Raw genomic sequence first — 25,874 nt, forward strand, 5'->3', positions numbered from 1 at the left:
CAAACAGCAAATCCCTTTCTGTCCCTCTAGCTCTGCCCCAATTAAATCAAAAAACTTAACTGAATAGAGACCAACTTGCACATGCTTACCCGAACACCATGATTATATATAAAAAGTAATTATAAAATGAGATGAAAATGGAGCAGAGAGGAAAAAAAGGAATCAATTAAGTCTGACTTCTTATTGAAAGACAGAATAGGAAATGAAAAGTGTTACTACAACAACCGTAAATAAACATCCCCTCTCCACTCGACTTTGATAGACTTGCCCAGAAAGTAGAGGGAATAAAATAGAAAATCCACTAATGTTGAGCACATACAGTGATCATCATTTCCTTGCAGCTCTTTTCATAAAAGTAACAAACGTTAGCAGAGAGTAAAAATAAAATAAAATAAATACAAACAGAACACAGATCAAATTTTACAAGAAATTAAACAGCCCCTTAATTCCTTTGCTATTCATTTTAAAAAAAATACATTTCATTTGTATGATGGTGGGAGCTTTCTGGTCAATTTACTACTACCAAACATGTACAAAAAAAGAACCTTCCTTACACTAGTCGGCCGGTAAGAGAAGAGAGAGAGATACTCGAAGAGTGGAATGAAAAAAGACAATACCACCACCAAGGATTAAAATACACAGCAACCCTTTACTTTGTCCTCTCGTCGACAAGGAGATGCAGCTTGTCATGTGGAACCTGTTGAGCAGAATATAAACTCGGATCTCTTGATGTAGATAGATCATCAACCGGTATACTCCACTAAACATGTGCTTTCACGTCATGTCATCGCGAGTCGTGAAAAGATGCAGTCCCATTTGCTTTTTTATATGATCTGGTATCAACCTGTTAATGAGGTCTGGAGAGGCACCAGCCAACTGAAACAATAAAATATAGTTGGATCAGCATAAGAGTTGCTTTAATAACAATTTAGTAAAGTTTGTTCACGATTGGACAGGGATAATTTAATAAAGTTGTCTCTACAATTGCTTCGAATATCTTCTCTTTTGAGCTGATGATCTATCGGAAACCACATCTTATCCTCCCCAGACCCCACCACTTGTGGGACTACGCGGGGTATGTTGTTGTTATTGTTGTTGTCTCGTGAATCACGGAAGATTTCACATAGCTGATGAGCAAGGCTGCTACCATCCATAGCAACTCCAGCATAGTAGTTAGCTAGGTGATTTGGTTTATTAAGATACGCTGTGAAATGTAACTTTTGGAAATGTATAATATTAGGATCAAATGATTTTTTTCCCTTCCAAATCCAAATGAATGTTTCCTTTGGTCCCCCCCCCCCCCCCCCAAGCAGGGTCCATTGAATGAATCACTCTAATATGTTTCACAAATCTAGAATGACCATGAGTGAAATACATACCTCCTGCTTAAAATTGAAAAGAGGCGGCAATGACCGGCCATGGGGAAGGCGTGCATTGGGTTCTCGAAGCTCATCAAAGAAAGGATGAGCACATGCTTCAAGCTGCAGAAAGAAAAGTAGAACACTAACTAGTTAGATTTAGGTTGTCGGCATCTAATAAAGAATGGTTCAGAAACATGGTATCGTTAGTAGGAATATTAAAACCTACTATAACTAATCCCAAATGAAAGAAGGCAAAGCATGCTAGACACAATCGAGATACTTGCATAATGAATGAACTCACATTAGATAAAAGACAATTAGATCAAACTTACTGCATTGCAACGAAGACTAGGTGAGTACTGCAATAGACGTGAAGCAAGGTCAATAGCTTCAGGCGGCATCCGTTTGTGAAATACCTGAGACCACGGCAAGGGCAATATAGTGAGTCAGCAGCAGAGAAATTACGTGCACGAGCTCAGAAACAGTAATAGAATTTTTGGTTTTGTTATTGAAGGCAGGAATCCACTAAAACCTTATACTCATCTAACTATATGTTCCCTTTTCAAGAAATTACTTTTTTTATGATTTCTGTTTTCAACGGATAGCTTCTTAGGTAGAATGAATTCCATGTATAGTCAATCTGCCGTTATAGCTACCTTCAGCACAAACTCATTAAACAGGATAAAAGACCAGCTAATATAAATTGTACAAACATGGATTGTGAACAAAGTCAAAAACAGAATTGTGCCTACTCTCCATAGGTATTAATTTAAAACTTTTCAGCCTCTCAATTTGTCGATTGCAAATTAAGACGTACTTAATTGAATGAATTTTTGGAGTGCAAATCCTCAGAAAAGTAAATCCTAGATATTAATAGCTCCCTAAAAGTTTATGGAGCAGATGATTGTAGAAAAATATTAGATATCCATGCTTAGTCATGTAATATTCATTTGTCAAGAGGAAGTCAAATGAAAGAATCTAAAACCACAAGTATTTGATGTATCTTGAAGAGCTTTACACTATCACAATTCAAATTAATAGTCAATCAGAAATCAAGATCAACGAAAACCAGCATGACTCAAAGAGGAAAAATGGATTAAAATCCAAAAATATCAGTCACACGGGCCACAAAAATTGCTCATCTCTCTCCTTGTTCTAGATCTCATTGTTCGCTACTGTTCTCTCACAAAATGCTACAAGTGTCGGCGGTGAAACTTGGTATGTATTACCAAGATGCAGCTCATTATTTCCACATGCTAAAATAATGATTTTATTTTTTTTAAAAGAAAAAAGCAAATGAGAACACAGAAAAATATCTGAACAAAAAAAGAATATCTTTTCAGATACTCCCTCCGTTTCAGTTTGTTCGTCTTACTTTCCTTTCTAGTGCGTTTAAAAAAAAATGTCGCTTTCTTTTTTTGGCAACTCTTTAATTTCAACTTTTCTCATGTCATATTTAAGACCACAAGATTAAAAGGTATTTTGGTACATTCTACATATCTTTAGTTTAAGACCAAAAAATTCAAAAATCTTTTTTACTTTCTTAAAACTCCATGCCAAGTCAAAACCAGACAAACAAATTGAAATGGAGAGAGTACTTAACATTTTTACCAAATGGAACGCAGGAATAAGCTACACAGAAAACTTACAAACTCTTCTTCCACTACTTAAAACTAAAATCAAGTAAGTATACCTTATGCCAAGGGTGTGCTTTGATTTGTGGAAACCGAAAATCAGTGTAATTTGGATTCATACAACGAATTTCCTCCCTTGTTGGTGTTCCAAGTACCTGGAAGATGAAGCAAATGAACAACAATTGTACAGAAACATTTGCATCAGATTTAAGATTATTCAAGCTGTACCTTGATTATTTCAACAAGCTGATCGACAGCGTTTTCTCCTGGAAATAATGGCTACAAAAGGTATTGCAAAATTAGTCAAAAGTTTTGCTAATGCGGGATTATGGGGTATGAAAAAAACCTCACAGACTACTTTAGCAAGGAAAGATACGAGATCTTTACAAACCTGGCCTAGGAGAAGCTCTGCAAGGACACAACCAGCTGACCAGATGTCAATAGAGGTCGTATACTCTGTTGCACCAAATATGAGTTCAGGAGCCCGATAAAACCGTGAGCAGATGTATGAGATGTTTGCTTCACCTTTAATCTGATGAAGATGTACCAAGTTTAGATAAAGAAGAAACCATAGAGCCTAGAGAAGTTCTCCTAGAAGAAACAGTTTCTCCATGCCCATATGTTTAGAACAAAATTAAATAGTAGCTTGATTCAATGGCAAACTTCAATTAACTCATTCCTAAACTGAGGAAATGGAAGATGCAATGGCAGAAAACAGCAATAAATCAACCAAGATGTGGATGTAGAGAACTTTGTTCTCAAAGACAACAGTTAGGTAAAAAGGGTCTCTGCCCAAGAAATTTGGCATGTGAGACGATAGTTCAAACAAGAATTTTGTGAACTCCATATGGTATATACTGTTCAATGACATTCGAAAAGTGAAAAAATTCAACAATCACTTTCTACTTAACAAATTTGTGGAACAATATTCTTCATGCAAGGGGAAGTATCCAGGTTCAAACTATTCATTGATATATGTTAGAAATAAGAGTTAATGGTCACAAACACACCTGAACTATCACTTTTTCGAGAGTTTCACACCCCAACTATCAGTTGTTCCCTTTTCCTATTTGAACCATCACAAGTTGTTCCGTTCCATTTTCCTACCTGAACTATCACCATCTATGTATTAAAACACATATAGTTGAGTAGATGGTGATAGTTCATGTAGAAATAGGGAACAACAGATAGTTGGTGTGTGGAACTTGCGAAAAAGTGACAGTTCAAGTGTTTTTTTGACCATTAACTCTAGAAACAATACTGATTAGGTTAGAGTTACAGATTCTAAACACAAACAAATGTGAACAGTCCTCTTTATGAGGCAAGGATAAATACGGAAAAAGGGAAAAGGATTCTTACGAAGGTACATGTAAATAGCCACAGAAATGCACTCTTATGATTAAGACTTACCAGCACTTTTGCACTTCCAAAATCACAAATTTTCACTTGGTGGGTAACAGGGTCTACCTGTGGAAAACAAATAATGATATCAAAATATGAAGCGCCACAATGAACTAGCGGAAATAGCAACCCGGAAGACGCATTACCAATATATTCTGAGGTTTCAAATCTCTGTGGCAAACGCCAGCAACAGTGTGCATATATGCCAGCCCTCTGAATACCTGAACAAGTCTCTGTTTAATATAGTTCAAGGTTAGGAAGAAAGTGTTCGCTCGAGAAGGTGCGTCACTTACTTGATATGTGTAAAGCTTCACATAGATGAGGGGCATTCTTTGGTTCATATTGCTGTAATGCTTCAACATGCGATACATGGTCTCCGGAACATATTCCATGACCAAATTGAGAAAAAGTCATTTTTACTAGTAGTTGAATAGAAGCAATGTTTTAACGAAACAACATTTGGGTTATCCATAGTGCGCATCAACTGCAGTTCACGATTCTTGTATCTACGATCTTGTAGAACCTTCTTTATTGCAACCGTCTCCCCATTTTCCAGGCATTTTGCCTACACAAGACAAGTACCAGTCGACCACAAGTTAAACAAATGATGCAACAATTAGTGAAACAAATATGATTTGTGCTCACTTGCCTGAAAAACAACTCCAAATGATCCAGTCCCCACAACACGTTCAGCCATGTAACTGACTGTCTGCACCAAATTATTTGGGAAGCCAAACACATTTTCAATTTTCCATAAGAAAAAAATTACTCTATAGTTCAGCTCAATAAGAGCCAAACTAAATAACAAACATTCATGAATCTAAAAAGACAACATTCTTACCTGCTTTGGCTCGCCATTTTTTCCTCCAATAGTAGTGGAAATTATATGACCAGTGACTGCACCATTCACATCCATAACAGGAGCAGACATCTCCTACAGTCCACATGAAATAGATCTCAGACAAGCAATTTCTAAAACCTGATACCGCATTATCATACTAAAAACATGCAACACCATAACTGACAAATGTATCATCGGGGAAACATAAGCCACACAAACTTAACAATCTTGAATGTGAAGCATGACATAGGAAGAAATACGAGAACAGCTATTAGAAACATTTGTGTAACTAGATATACTTAGATAAACCACATTAGAGTATCTGAACAAGAAATGATTATATCAGGTCATGGGTCTCAGACAAGCTCGGAGAAATTGTGGTTCAGGTCGCGTACTTAATAGGTCCATATTCTTGAAGGCAGCAGCTATCTTCATGAGGCTTAACTTATATCAGGTCAATTATCATTAGATAAATTCTAAAAGACTACCAGATTAGCAAATGGAAAATCTTGAAAGACAAAAGGATCAAGTGAAACTAATATTGAGAGTACAAAATTGCTATTGTGAGACCTAAAGAAAGGGGCAAACAAGCTCATACTAAAAGATTTAATTTTAAATTCAATATGAAAAAAAAACTGAAACACAATACCAAAAAAAATTACCTACTCTGAAATGCTCAGCTATTTTCTCAACTACAAGCCAACACTAGACCTAGTATTGCAATCAAGAATCACAAAAAGAAAGAGAGAAAAAAAACAAAGCAGATTTGTACAGTGCTGCTGGTATCTAAATTCAGATTAGTAATGAAAAATGATCTAAAGGGGCAATATACTTTGAATCCAAGAAAGAACAACCCAATATTCCCACTAAAGTTTTCCAAAAATGAAACTAGCTAAAAGAAAACAACTTAACAAGTAAGGTTATGAACTTTCTGTACATAACCAAAAAAAACAGAAAGAGAAATGGTATTTAGACTCAGATTAGCAGTGTAATTTGATCTAAAGGGGCAATATACTTTGAATCCAAGAAACAACAACCCAAATATAACCACTAAAATCTTCCAAAAAAATGAAACTATCAGAAAGAAAACAACATATAACAAGTAAAGATAGTACATAACAAAAATACCCAGAAAGCAAAATGATATTTAAACTCAGATTAGTACTGAAATTTAATCTAAAGGGGCAACAACACAAATATTCCAAAAAATGGAACTAGCAGAAAGAAAACAACTTAACAAGTAAAGATTTCAACTTTTGAACATTATAAAAAAACACCCAGAAAGTAAAATGGTTACCTTATCATCAGCCATAATTTCCCAGCTCCAAATCAAAGAAAAAATTGGAAAAAAAAAACAAGAAAAGGGAAAGAAGAAAGAAGGCAGAAGAAGAAGAAGAATTATTCTTTTTTTTTCTTCAGTCCACTCTTTTAACTTTATGATTCAAAGCTCATAATTGTCGGTTGAATTAAGAGACAGAAAGAGGAGAGAGAGAGAGAAAGGACCCATTAGCTAAAACAGCATCCCATGTGAATACAGCTCTTTTCTCTAGTGGTTTTTTTCTTCTTCCTCTCTGTCTTCTCTTTCTTTCTGTCTTTCTAGATGTTCATTTAGGCCCCTTGAGTTTTAGGTAATTACCAATTTTTCTATCTAGTAAACATTTTTTTAAAAAGAAATAATTGCACTCTTAATCCCTACATTATTGATAAATTCCAAATTCAATCCTTATAATATTTGGTTAACCCCATTTATCTTGAATTAACTAATTCGGTAGCTAGTAAAGAGGCAACTCATTCATGAGTTTCGGTCATAAGTTGACTAGTTATTCATGTATAAAATTAATATAATGTTTGTTTTACAATTTTAAAAATTAATAATAGAAGATATAATAACAAAAAGATGATGACACTTGAAAAAAGTTAATTAAGGAATGATGCATAGTAAAGAGACAACTCATTCATGAGTTTCGGCCATAAGTTGACTAGTTATTCATGTATAAGATTAATACGATGTTTGTTTTACAATTTTAAAAATCAATAATAGAAGATATAAGAACAAAAAGATGATGACACTTGAAAAAAGGTAATTAAGAAATAATGCATAATAAAGAGGCAACTCATTCATGAGTTTTGATAATAAATTGACTAGTTATTCATGTATAAAATTAATACAATATTTATTTTATAATTTTAAAAACCAATAATAGAAGATATAATAACAAAAAGATGATGAGACTTGAAAAAAAGATAATTAAGAAATGATGCATAAATCAGAGGTCAAAAATATGATAAAGAATAATAAAGAGATATTACTATATTAGGAAAATAAATTTTACAATTGTAGAGAATATGAACCAAACACTTAAACTTAGGCAATTTAAATGCCATTTCTCATGCTCTAAAATATTATTCTCATCTCAATTTATGTGTCATTATTCGACTGAATACAAGATCGAAGAGAAAAAAAATCATTTTTGAAAAAAATTATGGTTAATATCATTTCATTAAGTATTAAATAAAATTGCTATAATTAAATTTCATATATAGAAAGATGATATTCTTTTTAGAATATATTAAAAATAAAAATGAATCACGTAAATTGAGACGAAAAACACTATTCTACATCCAATAAGCATTACACAATTTATAAGTAGAGGAGTTAAAATCAAGCAAACCATTTCTTACCAGATCAATTTAAAAACATTTATAATATAATACTAAAGATCAAAGACTATGAAAGCAAGACTTGGTTGACTTGCCAAGTCTTTGGCTGATTAGAGGAATTGTTTGCCACCATATTTATAATTCTATCTCAAATCATTTCCGACCCTTTTCACTTTTTGGATGGAAGTTGGTGTTCTGCTATTTTTGTTTGTCATTGGGTTGGAGTCACTAGCGAGTGAAGTCCTTGAACCCGAGCTTAACTCAACTCAAAAGCTAGCTTAAAAAGAGAGGATTGCTCAAGTCTGATCATCAGTCCATTCCCAAATTAATGTGAGACTTTAACCAACTCAACAATTTTCCAGGGAAATTTGCCTCGAGAAATGGCACACTTGCGTCGGCTGAAGTTTCTTGATTTAAGTTTGAACAACTTCATTAAGTGAGGTTCCTTCTTGGTTTGGATTCTTACACAAATTTGAAGTTCTAAATCTTGGAAATAATAATTTCACTGGTACCATTCCCCCTACAGTTTCTAGTTTTCACTTGAAAATCTTGAAGTAGAATGGTGTTTTTTCTAATATTATAAAAACCAACCAATAGGAAAACGTTTAACCATTTTGAAATATCTACTTACAAGAAATTGTACACTATATCTTGAGCATCCTTACATTATGATTATAAAAGTTAGTGGATGACTCCTTTTCAAGTCAAACACTAGTTATATTTTTTCCTTGGTATGCCACTTCAACTTTTTTCCAACCTTATATTCATATTTTGGGAGTAGTAAGTTGATAAATGCAGCACTACTTTTGACTACACAATTCTAGAGAATATGAAAGCAAGATTTGGTTGATTTGGTGGTATTGATATTGAATGGAAAAATCTCCTAAAAAGAGATCTTATTGCTATTTAAAGTCTCAAAACCACAGGTTACTTGTACTAATATTTGCACTAATGGAGAAAGCCTTCACTATTTTTCTCTTAACATTACTCTTGTTGCTTCACTATGTTATGACCCAAACCAACATTACCACTGATCAATTAGCTCTTCTTTCTTTAAAATCTCAAATCGTTTCGGATCCCTTTCACTTCTTGAATGAAAGCTGGTCTCCTGCTATTTCTGTTTGTCGTTGGGTAGGAGTCACTTGTGGTTCTCATCACCAGCGAGTGAAGTCCTTGAATCTTTCTGACATGGCTCTTACAGGAAGGATCCCCAGTGATTTTGGAAACCTCACATTTCTTGGTTCTCTTGACTTGGGAAGCAACAATTTCCATGGAAATTTGCCTCAAGAAATGGCACGTTTGCGAAGGCTTAAGTTTCTTGATTTAAGTTTCAACAATTTCAAAGGGGAAATTCCTTCTTGGTTTGGATTTTTACACCAACTTCAAGTTCTAAATCTCGGAAATAATAGTTTCATTGGTTCCATCCCTTGTTCATTTTCTAATATTTCCACACTTGAGACTTTGAATCTGAACTTCAATTCGATAGAGGGTGAAATCCCAAAAGTTATTGGAAGTCTTATAAACCTGAAAGTTTTAAGCTTGTATGGAAACAATCTCATAGGTTCTATTCCTCTGTCACTCTCGAATGCCTCAAGGTTGGAGATGTTAGATTTATCTCATAATTTACTTCAAGGGAACATTCCAGAAGGGATCGGCAATCTTCACAACATGAACTCATTGTCCATACAACATAATCAACTTATGGGTTCTATACCATTCACAATTTTCAATAATTCTAGAATCGAACTCATTGCATTTACAGACAATAGCTTATCAGGAAATCTTCCTAGTAGTTTCTGCAATGGTCTTTCAATACTCAAAGGGCTTTATCTATCCGCAAACAAACTTCGTGGTCATATGCCTACAAGCTTGTCAAATTGTTCACAACTTCAAATATTGGATTTATCAGGCAATGAGCTTGATGGACGAATACATAGTGAAATTGGAAGACTGGGTAACTTGCAGATATTGTATCTCGGATCTAACCACTTCACAGGTATGATCCTAGCTACAACAGTATTAATTCTTTTATGAACACTTGTAATACTGTACTTGAACTGCAGGAATAATTCCACAAGAGTTAGGAAATCTTGTTAATTTGGCGGCTTTAGGCATGGAGGATAACCAAATTAATGGCTCTATCCCGATCAACATATTCAATAGCTCCTCGCTGCAACTTTTTGGACTATGGCGGAACAATCTCGAGGGATACTTACCCCGGGAGATTGGCAACTTAACCAAGATGCAGAATCTAGATCTTAGAGAAAATGCATTTATAGGTAGGTATTCAAAGTGATTGCAAAATTATAAACTTATATTAGCTTGAACTAACTCATTCTTAATTTATTTAGGTGAAATACCCAAAGAGATAAGCAACTTCTGGGAGTTAGAGGTACTTAGTCTCGGGTTAAATAGTTTTAGTGGTTCACTTCAAATAGAGATGTTCAACAGTACTTCACGCTTGAGGATAATTTCTCTTACAAACAATAATCTATCAGGAACTCTACCATCAAACATAGGTTCAACCTTACCCAACATTGAAGAGCTTTATTTGGGTGCCTTAACCAATCTTGTTGGGACTATACCTCATTCTATTTCCAATTGTTCAAAACTTACTAATCTAGAGCTTTCAAATAATAAACTCTCTGGCTTGATTCCCAATTCTCTTGGATATTTGGCTCATCTACAGTACCTAAATTTGGCGGGAAACAATTTAACAAGTGAGTCATCCTTTAGCTTCCTCACTTCCTTAACCAATTGCAGAAATTTAACATTTCTTTTTCTATCTTTGAACCCTCTAAACAGCATCCTTCCAGTATCTGTAGGGAATCTTTCCACTTCTCTTACAATGTTTTACGCCAGTTCTTGCAAAATTAAAGGGCAAATTCCAAATGAAGTTGGGAACTTAAGCAACTTGTTAGTGCTTGATCTTTCTGAAAACAACTTGGTTGGATCGATTCCCACATCAATTGCCAACTTGAGAAACCTTCAGCGCTTCAACTTGAGTGACAACAAACTTACAGGATTTATTGGAGATAACATTTGTAAATTGCAGCATTTGGGTGAAATTTACTTGCGACAAAATCAACTTTCCGGATCTCTTCCAAATTGTTTAGGGAATGTTACTTCCCTTAGGTTGATAAATCTTGGTTCCAATAAATTGATTTCCAATATACCACCAAGCTTAGGGAATCTTAAAGATTTACTGCTTCTTGACTTATCGTCAAATAACATGGTTGGTTCTTTACCTCCAGAAATTGGAAATCTAAAGGCTGTGACACTGATGGATTTGACGATGAATCAATTCTCAAATGGAATTCCAAGAGAAATTGGAGGATTGCAAAATTTGGTGCACCTTTCGTTGAGACACAACTTGTTTCAAGGATCTATACCTGACTCAATGAGCAACATGGTAGGTTTGGAATTCCTAGACATTTCTCATAATAACATATCAGGAACCATTCCTATGTCTATGGTGAAACTTCATAACCTGAAGGTTTTCAATGTTTCTGTCAACAAGCTGTATGGTGAAATACCCTCGGGGGGTCCTTTCAAGAACCTCTCGAGTCAGTTTTTCATCGACAATGAAGCATTGTGTGGTTCTTCAAGGTTTAGTGTCCCACCTTGCCCCACATCATCAAAGCATATATCAAATAGCAAAAAAATGCTTGTTCTATTTCTTGTGCTGGGAATTGCACTTATATTTGTTCCTATTACCTTTGTGTTTGTATGGATAAGGTATATAAGAGGTAGAAGTGCTCCTCAACAAGTTGATTCATTGTCTACCGTAACAAGACAAAGAATTTCATACTATGAACTGCTTCAAGCAACTGATTCACTTAGCCAGAGTAATCTGATTGGTTCTGGAAGTTTTGGCTCTGTTTACAAAGGTGTTCTCAGAAGTGGGACTGCCATTGCAGTTAAAGTGTTCAACCTGCAACTGGAAGCGGCATTCAAGAGTTTTGATACAGAATGTGAAGTTTTGCGTAGCCTTCGCCATAGGAATCTCGTGAAAGTCATCACTAGTTGTTCCAACCTTGATTTTAAGGCTTTAGTGCTCGAGTATATGCCTAATGGGAGTCTTGAGAAGTGGTTGTATTCACACAACTACTTCTTAGACATCATGCAGAGACTAACCATTATGATATATGTGGCATGTGCGTTAGAATATCTTCACCATGGTTGCTCCTCTCCCGTGATTCACTGTGATATAAAGCCTAGTAACGTCTTGCTAGATGAGGATATGGTTGCCCACCTTAGCGACTTTGGTATTGCAAAACTACTTGGTGAAGATGAGAGTGATTTATACACAAAAACCTTAGCAACATTTGGCTATATTGCACCGGGTATGTCTCTTTGTTTTTGCTAATTTGAACATTGATTTTTCCTCTTCTTCTTTTTTCCAATCAAGAAAGTATATTGCATCTTTAAATTAATTGTTTCACTGTAGAGTATGGACTGGATGGATTGGTGTCAGTAAAATGTGATGTCTATAGCTACGGGATCATGTTGCTGGAAACATTTACCAGGAGAAAGCCTAATGAGTTTAAGGGAGATCTTAGCTTGAAGCAATGGGTGAGTTATTCACTTCCAGAGGCAGCAATGGATGTTGTAGATGCCAACTTGGTAACCCCATTAGATAATTGCTTACAAAAGAAGCTAGATGTTGTGTCATCAATCATGAAAGTGGCATTAGATTGTTGTGCTGAATCTCCAGCAAGAAGGTCAAACATGAAAGATGTTGTAGGGATTCTACAGAAGATCAAGCTTCAACTTCTTGCATGTTGAGCATGTTCTCGGAATGTATTGCTCCAAATCACTTGTTTGTTTTATGGAAAGATTGCTTTTTTTGTTCTATTTTAGCACTTGATTTGTGCATGATTCTGTTTCCTCTAAAAAGTAGTGTTGCAAAATGGAGGAACTTGTAAATTGAATCACTAAAACCAAATTGATCCTCTTGAAAATTTTGAAGCAGAATGATCTTTTTGTAAATTGTTAGAGGAATCAACTATATGAACACAAATAGGCAAGTAATATAGTAAATGTTTTACATGGACACTAAGAGGACATATAACATCAAGAGAACAAACAAAAAGAGTAATGACAAAAAATGCTAGGATCATAAAGCCTACATGCTTTTAGAAAAAAACAAAAACAACTTGATGCATGAAGTATCCGGCATTCATGCAAGATATGAAGAATGGTGTACTCCATGGGTTGTAAATTGTAATGTAGGAAAACTACCCGACGTAAACATCAAGGACCGAATCCACGACTCGAAATCGTGACCTATAAGTCCCACAAAGACAACTTTATCGTTGCTCCAAAGCTTATTGATCATTTTACTTTTCTCTTCTTTTAATACAGTACACATATTATATATATATATTCTAATTAAGTTCCAATTAATAATCTAATGAAGCAGAAAATCTGCCTCTAATGAAGCACATATCAGTCTCCTGCTATTTCTGTTTGTCATTGGGTTGGAGTCACCAGCGACTGAAGTCCTTGAACCCCAGCTTAACTCAATTACTTAGAAGGTCAAATTGCAAAGGAGATTGCAAGTGTTGAAAACCTGAGATATTTAAGCTTGTATGGAAACAATCTCATAGGTTCTATTCCTCTGTCACTCTCGAATGCCTCAAGGTTGGAGATGTTAGATTTATCTCATAATTTACTTCAAGGGATAGGCAATCTTCACAACATGAAATCGTTTTCCATACAAGATAATCAACTTACGGGTTCTATACCATTCACAATTTTCAATAATTCTAGAATTTAAGTCATTGCATTTACAAACTAGCTTATCAGGAAATCTTCCTAGTAGTTTCTGCAATGGTCTTTCAATACTCAAAGGGTTTTATATATCCACAAACAAACTTGGTGGTAATATGCCTACAAGCTTGTCAAATTGTTCACAACTTCAAATATTGGATTTATCAGGCAATGAGCTTGATGGACGAATACATAGTGAAATTGGAAGACTAGGTAACTTGCAGATATTGTATCTCGGATCTAACCACTTCACAGGTATGATCCTAGCTACAACATTATTAATTCTGTTATGAACACTTGTAATAATGTACTTGAACTGCAGGAATAATTCAACAAGAGTTAGGAAATCTTGTTAATTTGTCGGCTTTAGGCATGGAGGATAACCAGATTAGTGGCTAGATCCCAATCAACATATTCTAGATCTTAGAGAAAATACATTTATTGGTACGTATTCAAAGTGATAGCAAAATTATAAACTTATATTAGCTTGAACTAACTCATTCTTAATTTCTTTAGGTGAAATACCCAAAGAGATAAGCAACTTCAGGGAGTTAGAGGTACTTAGTCTCGGGTTAAATAGTTTTAGTGGTTCACTTCAAATAGAGATGTTCAACAGTACTTCACCAAGAAATTATGTTAAATCTTAATATAATTGTTTGGCTATAGAGTATGGACTGGATGGATTGGTGTCAGTAAAATGTGATGTCTATAGTTACAGGATCATGTTGCTGGAAACGTTTACTAGAAGAAAGCCTAATGAGTTTGAGGGAGATCTTAGCTTGAAGCAATGGGTGAGTTATTCACTCCCAGAGGCAGTAATGGACGTTGTAGATGCCAACTTGATAACACCAATGGATAATCGCTTACAGAAGGAGCTAGATGTTGTGGCATCAATCATGAAAGTTGCATTAGGTTGTTGTGCTGAATCTCCGGCAAGAAGCACAAACATGAAAGATGTTGCAGGGATGCTACAGAAGATCAAGATTCAACTTCTTGCCTGCTGAGCATGTTCTCAGAATATCTTGTTCCAAATCACTTTTTTGTTGCAAATGTTTGCTAAATTAGTGTGATTCTTTGTTTTGTGACGCTTGTGAGTATGCGAAATATACTAGAAATTCCTATCCATCAAGTAATAATAAAAGCAAGGTTCCTTTCATGACTGTCCATTATGCTTTAGGGCCTATTCAAACTATCTATTTGTCTGGTAGTCGATGGTTTGTCACTTTTTTACATTGTTGCACTTTGATGACTTAGATGTATTGATAAAAGCAACACGCGATGTATTTTTTTTATGACAAGGGAAATCCGTAGCCGCTACCCTGTGGGTGCACACAAGGTAAAAAGTCTGTTCTTATGCAATAGCTCGCAAACCACACAGTAGAGGTAACCTGCACTAGGCAAGCCCGGTGCGACGAGCTCGACCCCAAAGGCAAATCCTTGCTTTTGCTAGCAAGGGATTTTGAAACTGTGGTCTAAATAGTTGCATACTAGACATCTAACTACATGATGGAAGCAAGCAAGAAACTAATGGAAACACGCAAGACAGTTTTTTGGACCCTAGATGTTTCTCATTGCATGGAGCTTATGTTACAGAAATTAACTAAGACTGGACACCAGGAGTTTCGGAGAAGGCAAAAACACTCGTACAATTTATTTATAGACATGCTACTGTCCTAAAGGTTCTAAGAGATTCTTGTCCTGATGAGCTTGTAAGGTCTTCAAAGATAAGGTCAATTGTGCCGTTTTTGACTCTACAAAACATTGTATCACGGAAAGAACACTTAATTAGGTGGTTTCAGTCTTCTGATTGACGTACCTCAATCTGGGCTTCTACAAGTGAGGATAAAAGAATGTCAAAAATGGTTAAAGATCAATTCTTTTGGACAGAGTCTTTGATGGCTGTTTGGAATCGAAGCAAGATTTTTGAACAGAAAAGCAGCCTGACCCATATTCCAAACAGCCATCAAAGACAGTCAAAAAGGATTGACATTTAACCATTTTTGGCATTCTTTTACCCTCACTTGTAGAAGTCAAGATTGAGGTACGCCAATCAGAAGATTGAAACATCCTAATTAAGTGTTTCTGTGATACAATGATTTCCAGAGACAAAGGGAACAATTGACCTTATCTTTGAAGACTTTACAAGTTCATCAGGACAAGAATCTCTTAGAAGCTTCAGGACAGTACCATGGCTGTAAATAAATTGTACAGTCTTTTTGTGTTCTCCAAAACTTGGGGTTTCCAATCTATCATCGTTAATTTCTGTAACATAAGTTCCATGCAATCAGTAGGATCTACATTCCAAAATACTGTCTTGCGTTTTCCCATTAGTTTCTTGCTTGCTTCCATTATGCAGGCAGGTGTCAAGTTTGCGACTATTTGGACCTCAATTTCAACTGGTGATTAAGATATACCTATTGCTCAAAGAAAAGGTGTCAAATCTTGTACCAAACATCCTATTTGTAACTTTGTGTCCTCTGATTCCTTGTCCCCCTCCTATAGAGCTGTTACCTTGTCCATTTTTTCTGTGTCTATTCCAAAGGATTGGAGGGAATCTTTCAAAGATCCCAAAGAAAATATGCTTGAAGAAATGAAGGCTCTAGCAAAAAATAAGACCTTGGAATTAGTCGTTCCTCCACAAGACAAGAAATTGGTCGGCTTCCACTTTGAAACATAAATCCAATGGTTCGATTAAAAGGTTCAAGGCCAGCTTTGTAGTTAAGGGATTCACATAAACATACGAAGTGGACTACCAAGAGGCATTTGCTTCAATTGCAAAGATGAACACAATCAGAATCATGTTATCTTGTCAGTCAAACTTGATTGGGAATTGCAATAGTTTGATGTAAAATAGGCATTCTTACACGATGACTTGGAAGAAGAAGTGTATATGGAGATTCCTCCAAGATTTGATAAGGGAAAAAGTCAAGCAAGGGTGTGTATATTGAATAAAGCATTATACGGGCTAAAATAGTCTCCAGAGCATGGTTCGATAGGTTCAACGAAGCTATGTTTTCTTTTGGTTATCAACAAAGCAATGCTAATCATACTTGATAGCTTTATACGAGTCCACCACAGTGTCAATGGATCTGGTCCCTTGATAGAATTATAAATATTAAGAAGATTTAGAAGTAAAGATATTGCACATGATTTTTACGTGAAAAACCTCCTTGCTCAAGGGAGGAAAAATTATGACCTGTCCCACAAGGTTTAGCAACCAATCTTTAATAAGATGCAAGAGCAAAGTAATCTATTACAACCTATTATAACTAGATACTAACCCTCTCCACCCCTTGGCTTGCAATACCTCTATTACAAGACTTTAAGCCTAAGCAATATCTCTATTGCCCACTACACAACCGCCTCTCATTTAATGTAGACTTTTCTAAACACGTCAAAGCTAACTCTAGTAATGAACTCAAAGTGAAACAATACAAAGATAAATAATCAATATTCCTTTATATGACAAGAACTGATTTTACAATGTTAAACATAAGACTCAACATTACAACAAAGCATCAAAGAAATATATCTCTTGAATGACTCTATCAGGTCCCGTGCTACTTTGGTGAAGTTGTCTTTTCTTGAGAGAACTCATATTGCCTTTTTATGATTGTCAATTTTTGATGCAAGAAAAGCCAAATCTTTGTTGTCCAAGGTTTGAGTATTAACGTTGGAGATACTCATCCTAGGTTTCATTTGATTGGTTGTTAGGTCTACTACCTCTGCTATTTCTACCAAACACAGCAGAAGGTGGCGGCTTTATAGCTAGTCCTCAGTCCTTCTGAAACGCGATTCACTCATGGGATCAAGTCGGTGTATCAGGTCTCATAGTTTGTTAATTCATCAAAACTTGAAAGTAATATTTCCCCCCTTTTTGATGATGCCAAACTATGAAAAGACTGATTTGGATTCCCCCTATCAATATTTCCCTTCATTCCAATCAAGTTTGTGCCATCCATATTCCCCCTCCCCCCTGTCTCTCTAACCAGGTCGTCCTATCTTGAGCACACACATGAAACTTCCCAACTCAAGATGAAACACACTTCCCCCTTTTGGAATCATAAAAAAGAAACAATACTCTCTTTATAAGATATCACAAGGGTAAGATCACTCTCCGAATAGTTTATGTTGATAACATAGTAATGACAGGTGATGACAAAAAAAAGATGGTTCGATTAATGAGCTCTTGGCTCAGGAGTTTGATGCCAAGGATCTAGGGGAGCTGCAATATTTTTTGGGAGTTAAAGTGGCTAGATTAGGAAAAGGAATCTTCAGGGGAAATATATTCTAGATCGCCTGGAAGAAACTGGTATGTTGGGTTGTAAACCAACAGGATCACCAATTGAGAGCAATTACAAACTAAAGCAAGGATAAGAGAGTTAGTTGATAGACAAAAATATCAGAGATCGGTTGGACGACTCATTTATCTATCATACACTAGATCTTACATGGCATATGTGGTTAGCATGGTAAGTTAGTGTCACGCCCCGAGAGGGTACCCTAGACGTGACCAGCACTCGAAGACCATTGCTGGTCCCCAAGCGAACCACTTGGTCCAATCACACATCCGTTCATATCAATCAATCAGCGGAAAGTTTAAAATAGAAAAATAATTTAGTGGGCAATCCAAATCAACGATTCTAACTCAAGAAAGAAAGGTCATGGGCCAACAAATCAAACTCCAATCTTTGTCATTTAAATTAGTTTGACAAAAATAATTCAAGGAAAAAAAATACTCAATCGACCCATCACTATCTAGTCTATAAAGCCTCTATCACTACTATCCAATTGGTGCCAATGACATGTTCATGGCTACCTCAATTCAAAATGAAAAGGGCTAACTCGACGCAAGAATAACATAAGCGGTGTCCTTCGAATGTAGGGAAGGACTCACCAATACGCTGAGTGTGTATAGATCCTCAATGGTGCTTCTATTGATGATCTCTTAAACTTGTCTCTGCATCATGAAATGATGCACGTCCAAATGGATGTCAGTACATGGAATGTACGAGTATGTAATATGGCAGAATGAAACATTTCTCAAGGTAGAATAATACCGATTCAAATATCTCAAGTCATAAAGATAAGAGAGACTCAATCAAGGTATTATAAGTCTAAAATAGGAATACAGTTTAGACAGAGACCAATCATATACCATCTAATCAAATCCAATCATGTACAATATAGTTCAATCAAATCATATACAATCCGATCCAATCCAAGTATATACAACCCGATCGAATGCAATCATATATCATCTATTCCAATCCAATCATGTACCATTAACTCTAATTCAATCACATATCATCTAATCCAATCCAATCACATATCCAACCCAATCCAATCACATACCCAATCCAATCCAACCCAATCACATACCCAATCCAATCCAATCATATGCAATCGACTCAATTCAATAGATATGCACATTAAAATTATGCAATGTTTTACAATTCAACTCAATCATCTACAATCACAATCAAGCCAATCATATCAAGCACAATCCATTCAATTAGGAGTTTCTCTAACCGACAACTATCACCATATGAGCAAATGATAGTACAACAAGCCGACGTTGTTGCCACGTTTGTTCATACCTTGCCGGGGTAAGAACGAATCAACAATCATGGATCCATAACCAATCAAGTCTTATCATGTTAGGACAATAAAATGGAAAACATCCGACTTAAACGGTTCGATCTCATGGGAAGCATCCGACTTTAACGGTTCAATCCCCTCCTACGTTTGGCGACGTAGTTTATTGGTTCGAGTATGGACTATACTCTTACCTAATTCGGTGCTCGATACTCCTCCCAAGACTCAATATTTTTATATCTATCAAGTGAGTAAAATACTCAAAATACTCATTTAGTCTCATTGGACTCCTTCAAATCAACTCATTTAGTCTCATTGGACCCTTTTCAAAACTCAAATCAAATTTAACCTCATTGGACCTTCTTTTAAATTGACTCATCTCAAATCATCAAACTTTTCTCTTTAAAATTGATACAATCTCAACTCAATCTCAAAAATCGATATTTTAAAGTAAAAATGCTCAACTCATTTATACTCATGTTCAAAAATGAGAATTTAAGAGACTTTTTCAAACTTAATTTATGCTTAAACTCTTTCTAAATCAAAGATGAAAATAATCACTCTTTAAACTCAAAATAGTGTATAAATAGTTTATGCAAAAATGTTCGAAAATCATTTATTTAAAACTCCTTCTCAAAAGATCATTTATTTTTAAAGTGTTCATAAGACTCCGATCAAATCAAATTATGCAAATCACATATCACATAATCACATTAGACTCCAATCCACTTCATCATACAACATCCTCATCAACATAACCTCTTCATTCACATCATCATCAAATATCATCATTCACATCATCGTCATATATCATCTTCAAACATCATCATCACATCATCATCAAATATCATCATTCACATCATTATCAAACATCTTGCTCCAAAATCCCTATTTAATTCTATATTCCATTTATAGAAACAAAAGTGACATTCTAGCTCTACCAATGTTTCATTTATTTTTATGCCATTCACATTCATAACTATCTCAATTCTCATATAACTCAAAATCAATTTCATCAAACTCATGTAAAAGAATACCTCATTTCACTATGGAAATAATATTGTTTTTATTATACATAAAAACCATCAATCTCATCCTCAAGATAAATTATGATCAAAAAGAAATCTCATCTTGGGTTCATGTGAATAAATACATGAATCCATACTCTCAACAAGTCAACTCAAGAATATCATTAACACATTTTAGTAATATTCTATAGTTTAGGAAATTTCAAGAAAAACCTTCATAAAAGGTTCAAATCTTTCACAACTTCTATCCAACACATCTATGGGCATATGGAAGAACTCAATTCATATTTTAGGTTAGCCTTACATACCTTGCTTGAAGATCATCTCACCGGAAACCAAGACTTGACTTGAAGATCTTGAATCCTTGGGCTTTTGAGGGCAAATCTTATTGGAGATGTTTGGGAGAGAAGAGAATGGAGATTAGGGTTTTTAGAGAAAGGCACAAGACTGAAAATATGCTTCAAATCATCCAAGGTTAGAGTATATATAATTAGGGAAAAAGTCCAATTTGCCTTTCCTAAAAAAATTGGAAAATTGGGCAAAAACTCTCCTGGCGCTATAGTGGCGCGCCGCGCCACTGCAGCGCCAAGTCAAAATAGGCTTAAAACCTGCACATCTGATAGTAGCGCATCGCGCTAAGGACCAAACTACTGAGGCTGTTTTTTGGCGCTATAGTGGCGCGTCGCGCCCTTGTAGCGCCAAGCCTAAATTTCCTGAGTTATGGAAAATGGGCTTAAAAACCCTGCACATCTAATAGTGGTGCATCGCGCCAAGGACCAAACTACTGAGGCTTGTTCTTGGCGCTATAATGGCGCATCGCGCCCTTACAGCGCCAAGCCTAAATTTTCTTGGTTTAGAGTTTAGGCCTGCAGTTCTAGTCTGTAGTAAAATGGTTATGACTTTTGACTCCAAACTCCAAAAATTACAATCTTGGTGGCGTTGGAAAGAAGACTCAAAGACCTTTAATTTGGTAGGTCGTGGGACACCCAGTTCATTATATTCTAAGAGATATGGTCATTTGAAGTTGACCCTTATACTAACTCATCCTAAAACTTAATCGATTGGAATTCTTTGGACTCGATTTGGTGTTAGAGATTCCTTATGACCCCCAAACACATCTAACACACTTTAAATACTTAGGAATTAATCCTAACTCATATATATACTTAGAAGTCCTTCGGTTCGAGTCTACACACACATAGAGAAATGTTCGAGTCTTTGCGGAAAAAAATCCGAGGTGTTACATTTAGTTCATGCATGATCCTCGTGAGTCTCACATGTAGGCCATTTTTTGCATTTTGCGATATTTGAAATCTGCTCCCAGAAAAGGTATTCTTTTTGCCAAACATGGTCACCTCCATATAGAAGCTTTTTCAAATGCTGATCTAGATGATAAGAGGTCTACAACCGGTTATTGTACACTTGTGAAAGGCAACTTAGTCACTTGGAGAAGCAAGAAGCAATGTTGAAGCAGAGTATAGAGGTGTTTGTGAACTTTTGTGGCTACAAAAGCTACTAGAAGAACTAAAATTATCCGGAGAGGATAAATTATCCTTGTACTGTGATAACATAGCTTCCAACAGCATAGCTCATAATCCAGTACAAGATGATCGAACAAAACACATTGAAATTGATGGACACTTCATCAAGGAAAAGTTGTCAGGTGATACCTTGAGCATGTTCCATGTGATATCCAATTAGGTAGATTCTTATCTGATTTAGTTTCCAGCATTATAGAGATTATATTTTGTTTCCTTACTTGTATATTTCATATTTAGGCATTTGTTATAAATGGTTTTCAGAAAGTCAGTAAAATAAAGATTAGTTTTCCCCAAAGAGCGCTCTTTGAATATTATCTCAACACAGATGTTATACGAGCATTATTAATATTGCATGTTTTGGGGAGTAATATTGAACACCAATTTAAGTAAGAGTTCATATAACTCAAAGCCCCATAAACTATGTAATCAGCGTAGGATAGGATCATACCACAATTCGGGAAACTCGTCACTTGCCTCTATGAAGGCCTATTAGATGGATCCATAAGTTAGAGTTGTTGTCCTATACCTCGACAAGATATAGGATGACTTTGGCAATAAGGGCTGGATGATGTATCATCACGAGGCTCATAGTAATGGTTGTCGGTTAGAGAAATTCCCCAATAAAGTAAAACATATTATTTTAATGGCTTGCTTCCATTTCATATTTTATTGTCAAGGGTAAATGATTTTACCTCATGGTCATGCTTTCCTTCAGCTGAGTTAAATGCAGCCTTCTAGTTAATTTATTTATTTCATTCAGCTTTATTACATACCTTCTATTCCATGTACTGACGTCTTTCAATGCTACATTGTTTAATGATGTAGATTCAGGTACTCACGACTGCAAACATTTAAGTAAGATCTCTTTTCATCAGCAGTTGGTGAGACCTCCTTTCTCTCGGAGGGGTCTAATTAAGTTAGTCCAGTTTATTTTATTTTTAGTCAGGTGGTCGTGGGTCTTGTCTACTCACCTGTCTCAGTTTAGTAGAGGCTTCATAGATAGTCAAAGTTAGTGAGTCAGATCAATCCTGTGTATTCAGAGGTTTTAAACATCATCATCATCATTAACGTTTGCATGAGATTTACTAAATGTTTTAGAGGTCCACTTTATGAATCTTCCTCGTGTATGTTTACTTTTCCGTTTAATAGTCAGCTAGACCAAGGGTTCGCTTGGGATCACCAATGGGATATATACACTAAAACCTTAGCAACATTGCAAGTATTAGAAATTATATAGCATCTGGAAAACAGTTTGTTGATGAGAAAAGAGGAAATTTCAAGTATTAGAAATTAGACGAGATTAAGATTTTTTGACTTTGACTATAGGTATATATCTGTCATGCATCATTGTTTTAGGTACTGATTATTGATTCAACAGGGTTAAATTCACACACAAGTGGGTTGATTTTGGATTCCCAAATGCCCACAGTCAACCATTTGCTACTCAACCTTGTGCTGTTAGTAATTTTAATCAACTGAGATGGAGCAAGAAAAATGTACTAGTCTTAATTTGAAGAATTCCATTAGTAGTTGTTGTGATAATATAAGGGAAGCTGAAAAAATTGATCCAAATGTGCAAGAGTCATGGTAAAGAACTCAAATTCAATTCAATGCAAGAGCCAACTTCTCAACTGTATTAATAAGACTAAAATTTTCTTGCTTCTTATTCTTTGATAATTCTGCTAGAATGCCTAACTATTTTTATTCTTTATCTTTTTTGCTTCCATTTGTACATGGCAGCTGGATCTTAACCAAGTGAATAGCTCTAAGAACGAATGGATCCTAATTGCTCCTTCAGGATTTTAAAGGAGGCTTGGACGAATAGCGTCAAACACAATCTACTTTTGAGGCTGATTCCACAACCCAACTATCATATGATGATATTACTTCAATATAGACAAATGTGGCAAAGGTGTGAAGAAAGGTAGACTTTACGGGCTTGGAGTACAACCTTCCTCGTGTCATCCATCAACATTGTTGTTTAGTGCTTCTACTATTCAATCTTCGAAAGAAATAGAAGCAATGCAAAGACAGATTCCAGAGCTGACAGAATGACTTCAAACATATGATGATATTACTTCAATATAGACAAATGTGGCAGAAGGTGTGAAGAAAGGTAGACTTTACGGGCTTGGAGTACAACCTTCCTTGTGTCATCCATCAACATTGTTGTCTAGAGCTTCTACTATTCAATCTTTGGAAGAAATGGAAGCAATGCGAAGACAGATTTCAGAGCTGACAGAATGACTTCAAACATCTGAAGTTAACTTTGCTAAAGTGCAAAAGTTCATGGACAAACATATGGCTGAATCTGATGATGGTGAAGAAGAGACCGAATCTGATGAAGAGTAGATTCCATTCTAGTTGTTTAGACATTTTCTATAATATTTATTAGACTTGATTTTGATGATGCTTGAACTTTTAGACTCAATTTTATTGAATGGAATTTGAATGTTTAGGAATGTATTTGATGTTTTGTTTTATTATTGAATTTTTATGGAAGGGTGGTAGGATAATTTAGCAGGTGGTGCACCAACTAAATATTATTTTTATGTATTAAAAATATAGTTTTTTCGACTACAATAATAGGCAATATCATATAAATTAATTATTTATACTGACTATAGTAGTTGAAAGAGTAATTAAATGAATATAAATAGTTGTATATGCTGACTACAGTAGTCGAAATACATATTAATTAAATATTTAATTATTTAACTATTCTGATGACTGTATAGTCGACATTGTTTAAATCATTAAGTTATTATTTTTAATAATTTTTCGACTACAGTAGTTGACAATTTAGGTAGTTTAATGGTCAAGTCTAGTTTTATATTTTTCGACTACGGTAAACGGCAAAGTCCGACTACTGTAGTCGGTAAATATTTTTCGACTTTCAATATGCCGACTATTTTAAAGTATAGTTTTTTGTCATCAAAAAACTCCATTTTCCGACTACATTCCGATCACTTTTGCAGTCGGCAAACAACGAAATTCTAGTAGTGGAAATTAGTGAATTTAGTTAGGGTTCGGAGTTGGAATATTTGAATTCACATCTTACGGAAGTTAGGATGCGATCATACCAATACTAACACATCAGATTAAATCAGAACTCCGAAGCTAACCATGTTTGAGCAAAAGAGAAATGATCTAATAAATTTATTAATTGGACAAATTTGGTTAAACAAACCCATTTAATATTTATGGCTGAAACTAGATTTCTTAATGACTATTTGTGCGCTTTCTTATGTTATTAATTAAGTCCCTTAAAACTTAATTAACATAACATAAGATATCGACATGGAACTTCCTAGTGCATATTGACATGGAACACACTTCAAAATTTACTATACAAAAAGTAGAGACTTGTTAGGTGGTGCATTGTTAATGGTAATATTTACATTTCTTACCAAAAATTGTTACACTCCTTGCTACTCTCTCAATCTCAAAATAAGTATCATATTAGCAAAACTGACGTTCATTAAGAAATTAATATATACAATATGTAATTTGTTAAATTATCCAAATTATTAAATCTTTCTTAAAAATTGAAAACTATTAAAAATATGGAGTACAAGAGTGTAATTGAAAAAATATATTATTTTTATCTTGAATTTTTAAGTGAAAAAACATATCCAAAATGCAAATGTTTGCTAAATTATTGGATTCATGTAAGAAACATTTTCTTCTTTCCTTCAATCGTGGCTTTATATTGTTCTTTTCTCTCTCACTTTCTCAAAAAATAATATAAAATTGCAAGAATTAATAATTAAAAAGCACCATGTTGATTTTTGGTCTTCTCTAGTTTGTCAAGTCTTTGGGAGCCACGTGACCTGGAAAATTTCTCTAATACGAGTAGCTTTTATACTTGGAAAATTATCACATGAGAAATTAATGTAAGTTAGGGAATCAGGATTTTGATTTTATGAGTTTTGAATTTTAGAAAGACGATACTAAGTGATAATAATTGAGTTTTAAAATTAATATTTATTAAATTTTTAAAGATAAATATACTGTTCGAACAAAAATTACTG

General features: G+C 35.0%; 1 protein-coding gene and 1 pseudogene across 3 annotated transcripts; one reads left to right on the top strand and one right to left on the bottom strand.

Annotated features, from left to right (window-relative positions):
- Positions 1 to 162: 162 nt before the first annotated feature.
- On the bottom strand, positions 163 to 6,783 carry LOC129895019 (shaggy-related protein kinase eta-like; annotated as a pseudogene). The gene is made up of 12 exons (XR_008767713.1): positions 6,535 to 6,783; positions 5,238 to 5,330; positions 5,046 to 5,105; positions 4,690 to 4,961; positions 4,543 to 4,617; positions 4,406 to 4,462; positions 3,387 to 3,527; positions 3,224 to 3,274; positions 3,055 to 3,150; positions 1,694 to 1,777; positions 1,380 to 1,481; positions 163 to 876 (listed from the first exon to the last, which is right to left on the bottom strand). The product of XR_008767713.1 is annotated as a shaggy-related protein kinase eta-like (transcript).
- Positions 6,784 to 8,083: 1,300 nt separating this feature from the next.
- LOC129896339 (probable LRR receptor-like serine/threonine-protein kinase At3g47570) lies at positions 8,084 to 12,755 on the top strand. Of its 2 annotated transcripts, none has more exons than XM_055972207.1 (4): positions 8,084 to 9,894; positions 9,962 to 10,177; positions 10,250 to 12,244; positions 12,349 to 12,755. In XM_055972207.1, exons 1-4 carry the CDS (start codon positions 8,769 to 8,771, stop codon positions 12,684 to 12,686), a joined length of 3,675 nt encoding a protein of 1,224 aa, XP_055828182.1. In that variant the 5' UTR covers positions 8,084 to 8,768; the 3' UTR covers positions 12,687 to 12,755. The 2 variants fall into 2 exon arrangements, with proteins under 2 accessions (XP_055828182.1, XP_055828183.1); XM_055972208.1 differs by having other exon boundaries at positions 11,153 to 12,244.
- Positions 12,756 to 25,874: the final 13,119 nt, after the last annotated feature.

This window comes from Solanum dulcamara, chromosome 7 (assembly GCF_947179165.1).
Source record: "Solanum dulcamara chromosome 7, daSolDulc1.2, whole genome shotgun sequence".
Classification (NCBI taxonomy): domain Eukaryota; kingdom Viridiplantae; phylum Streptophyta; class Magnoliopsida; order Solanales; family Solanaceae; genus Solanum; species Solanum dulcamara.

Excerpts from the sequence above, each read along its gene's own strand:
- LOC129896339 (XM_055972207.1), top strand. The coding sequence starts at position 8,769 with ATGGAAAAATCTCCTAAAAAGAGATCTTATTGCTATTTAAAGTCTCAA. Across the intron at positions 10,178-10,249 it reads TAGAGAAAATGCATTTATAG|GTGAAATACCCAAAGAGATA; the intron begins GTAGGTATTCAA and ends TAATTTATTTAG. Across the intron at positions 12,245-12,348 it reads ATTTGGCTATATTGCACCGG|AGTATGGACTGGATGGATTG; the intron begins GTATGTCTCTTT and ends GTTTCACTGTAG.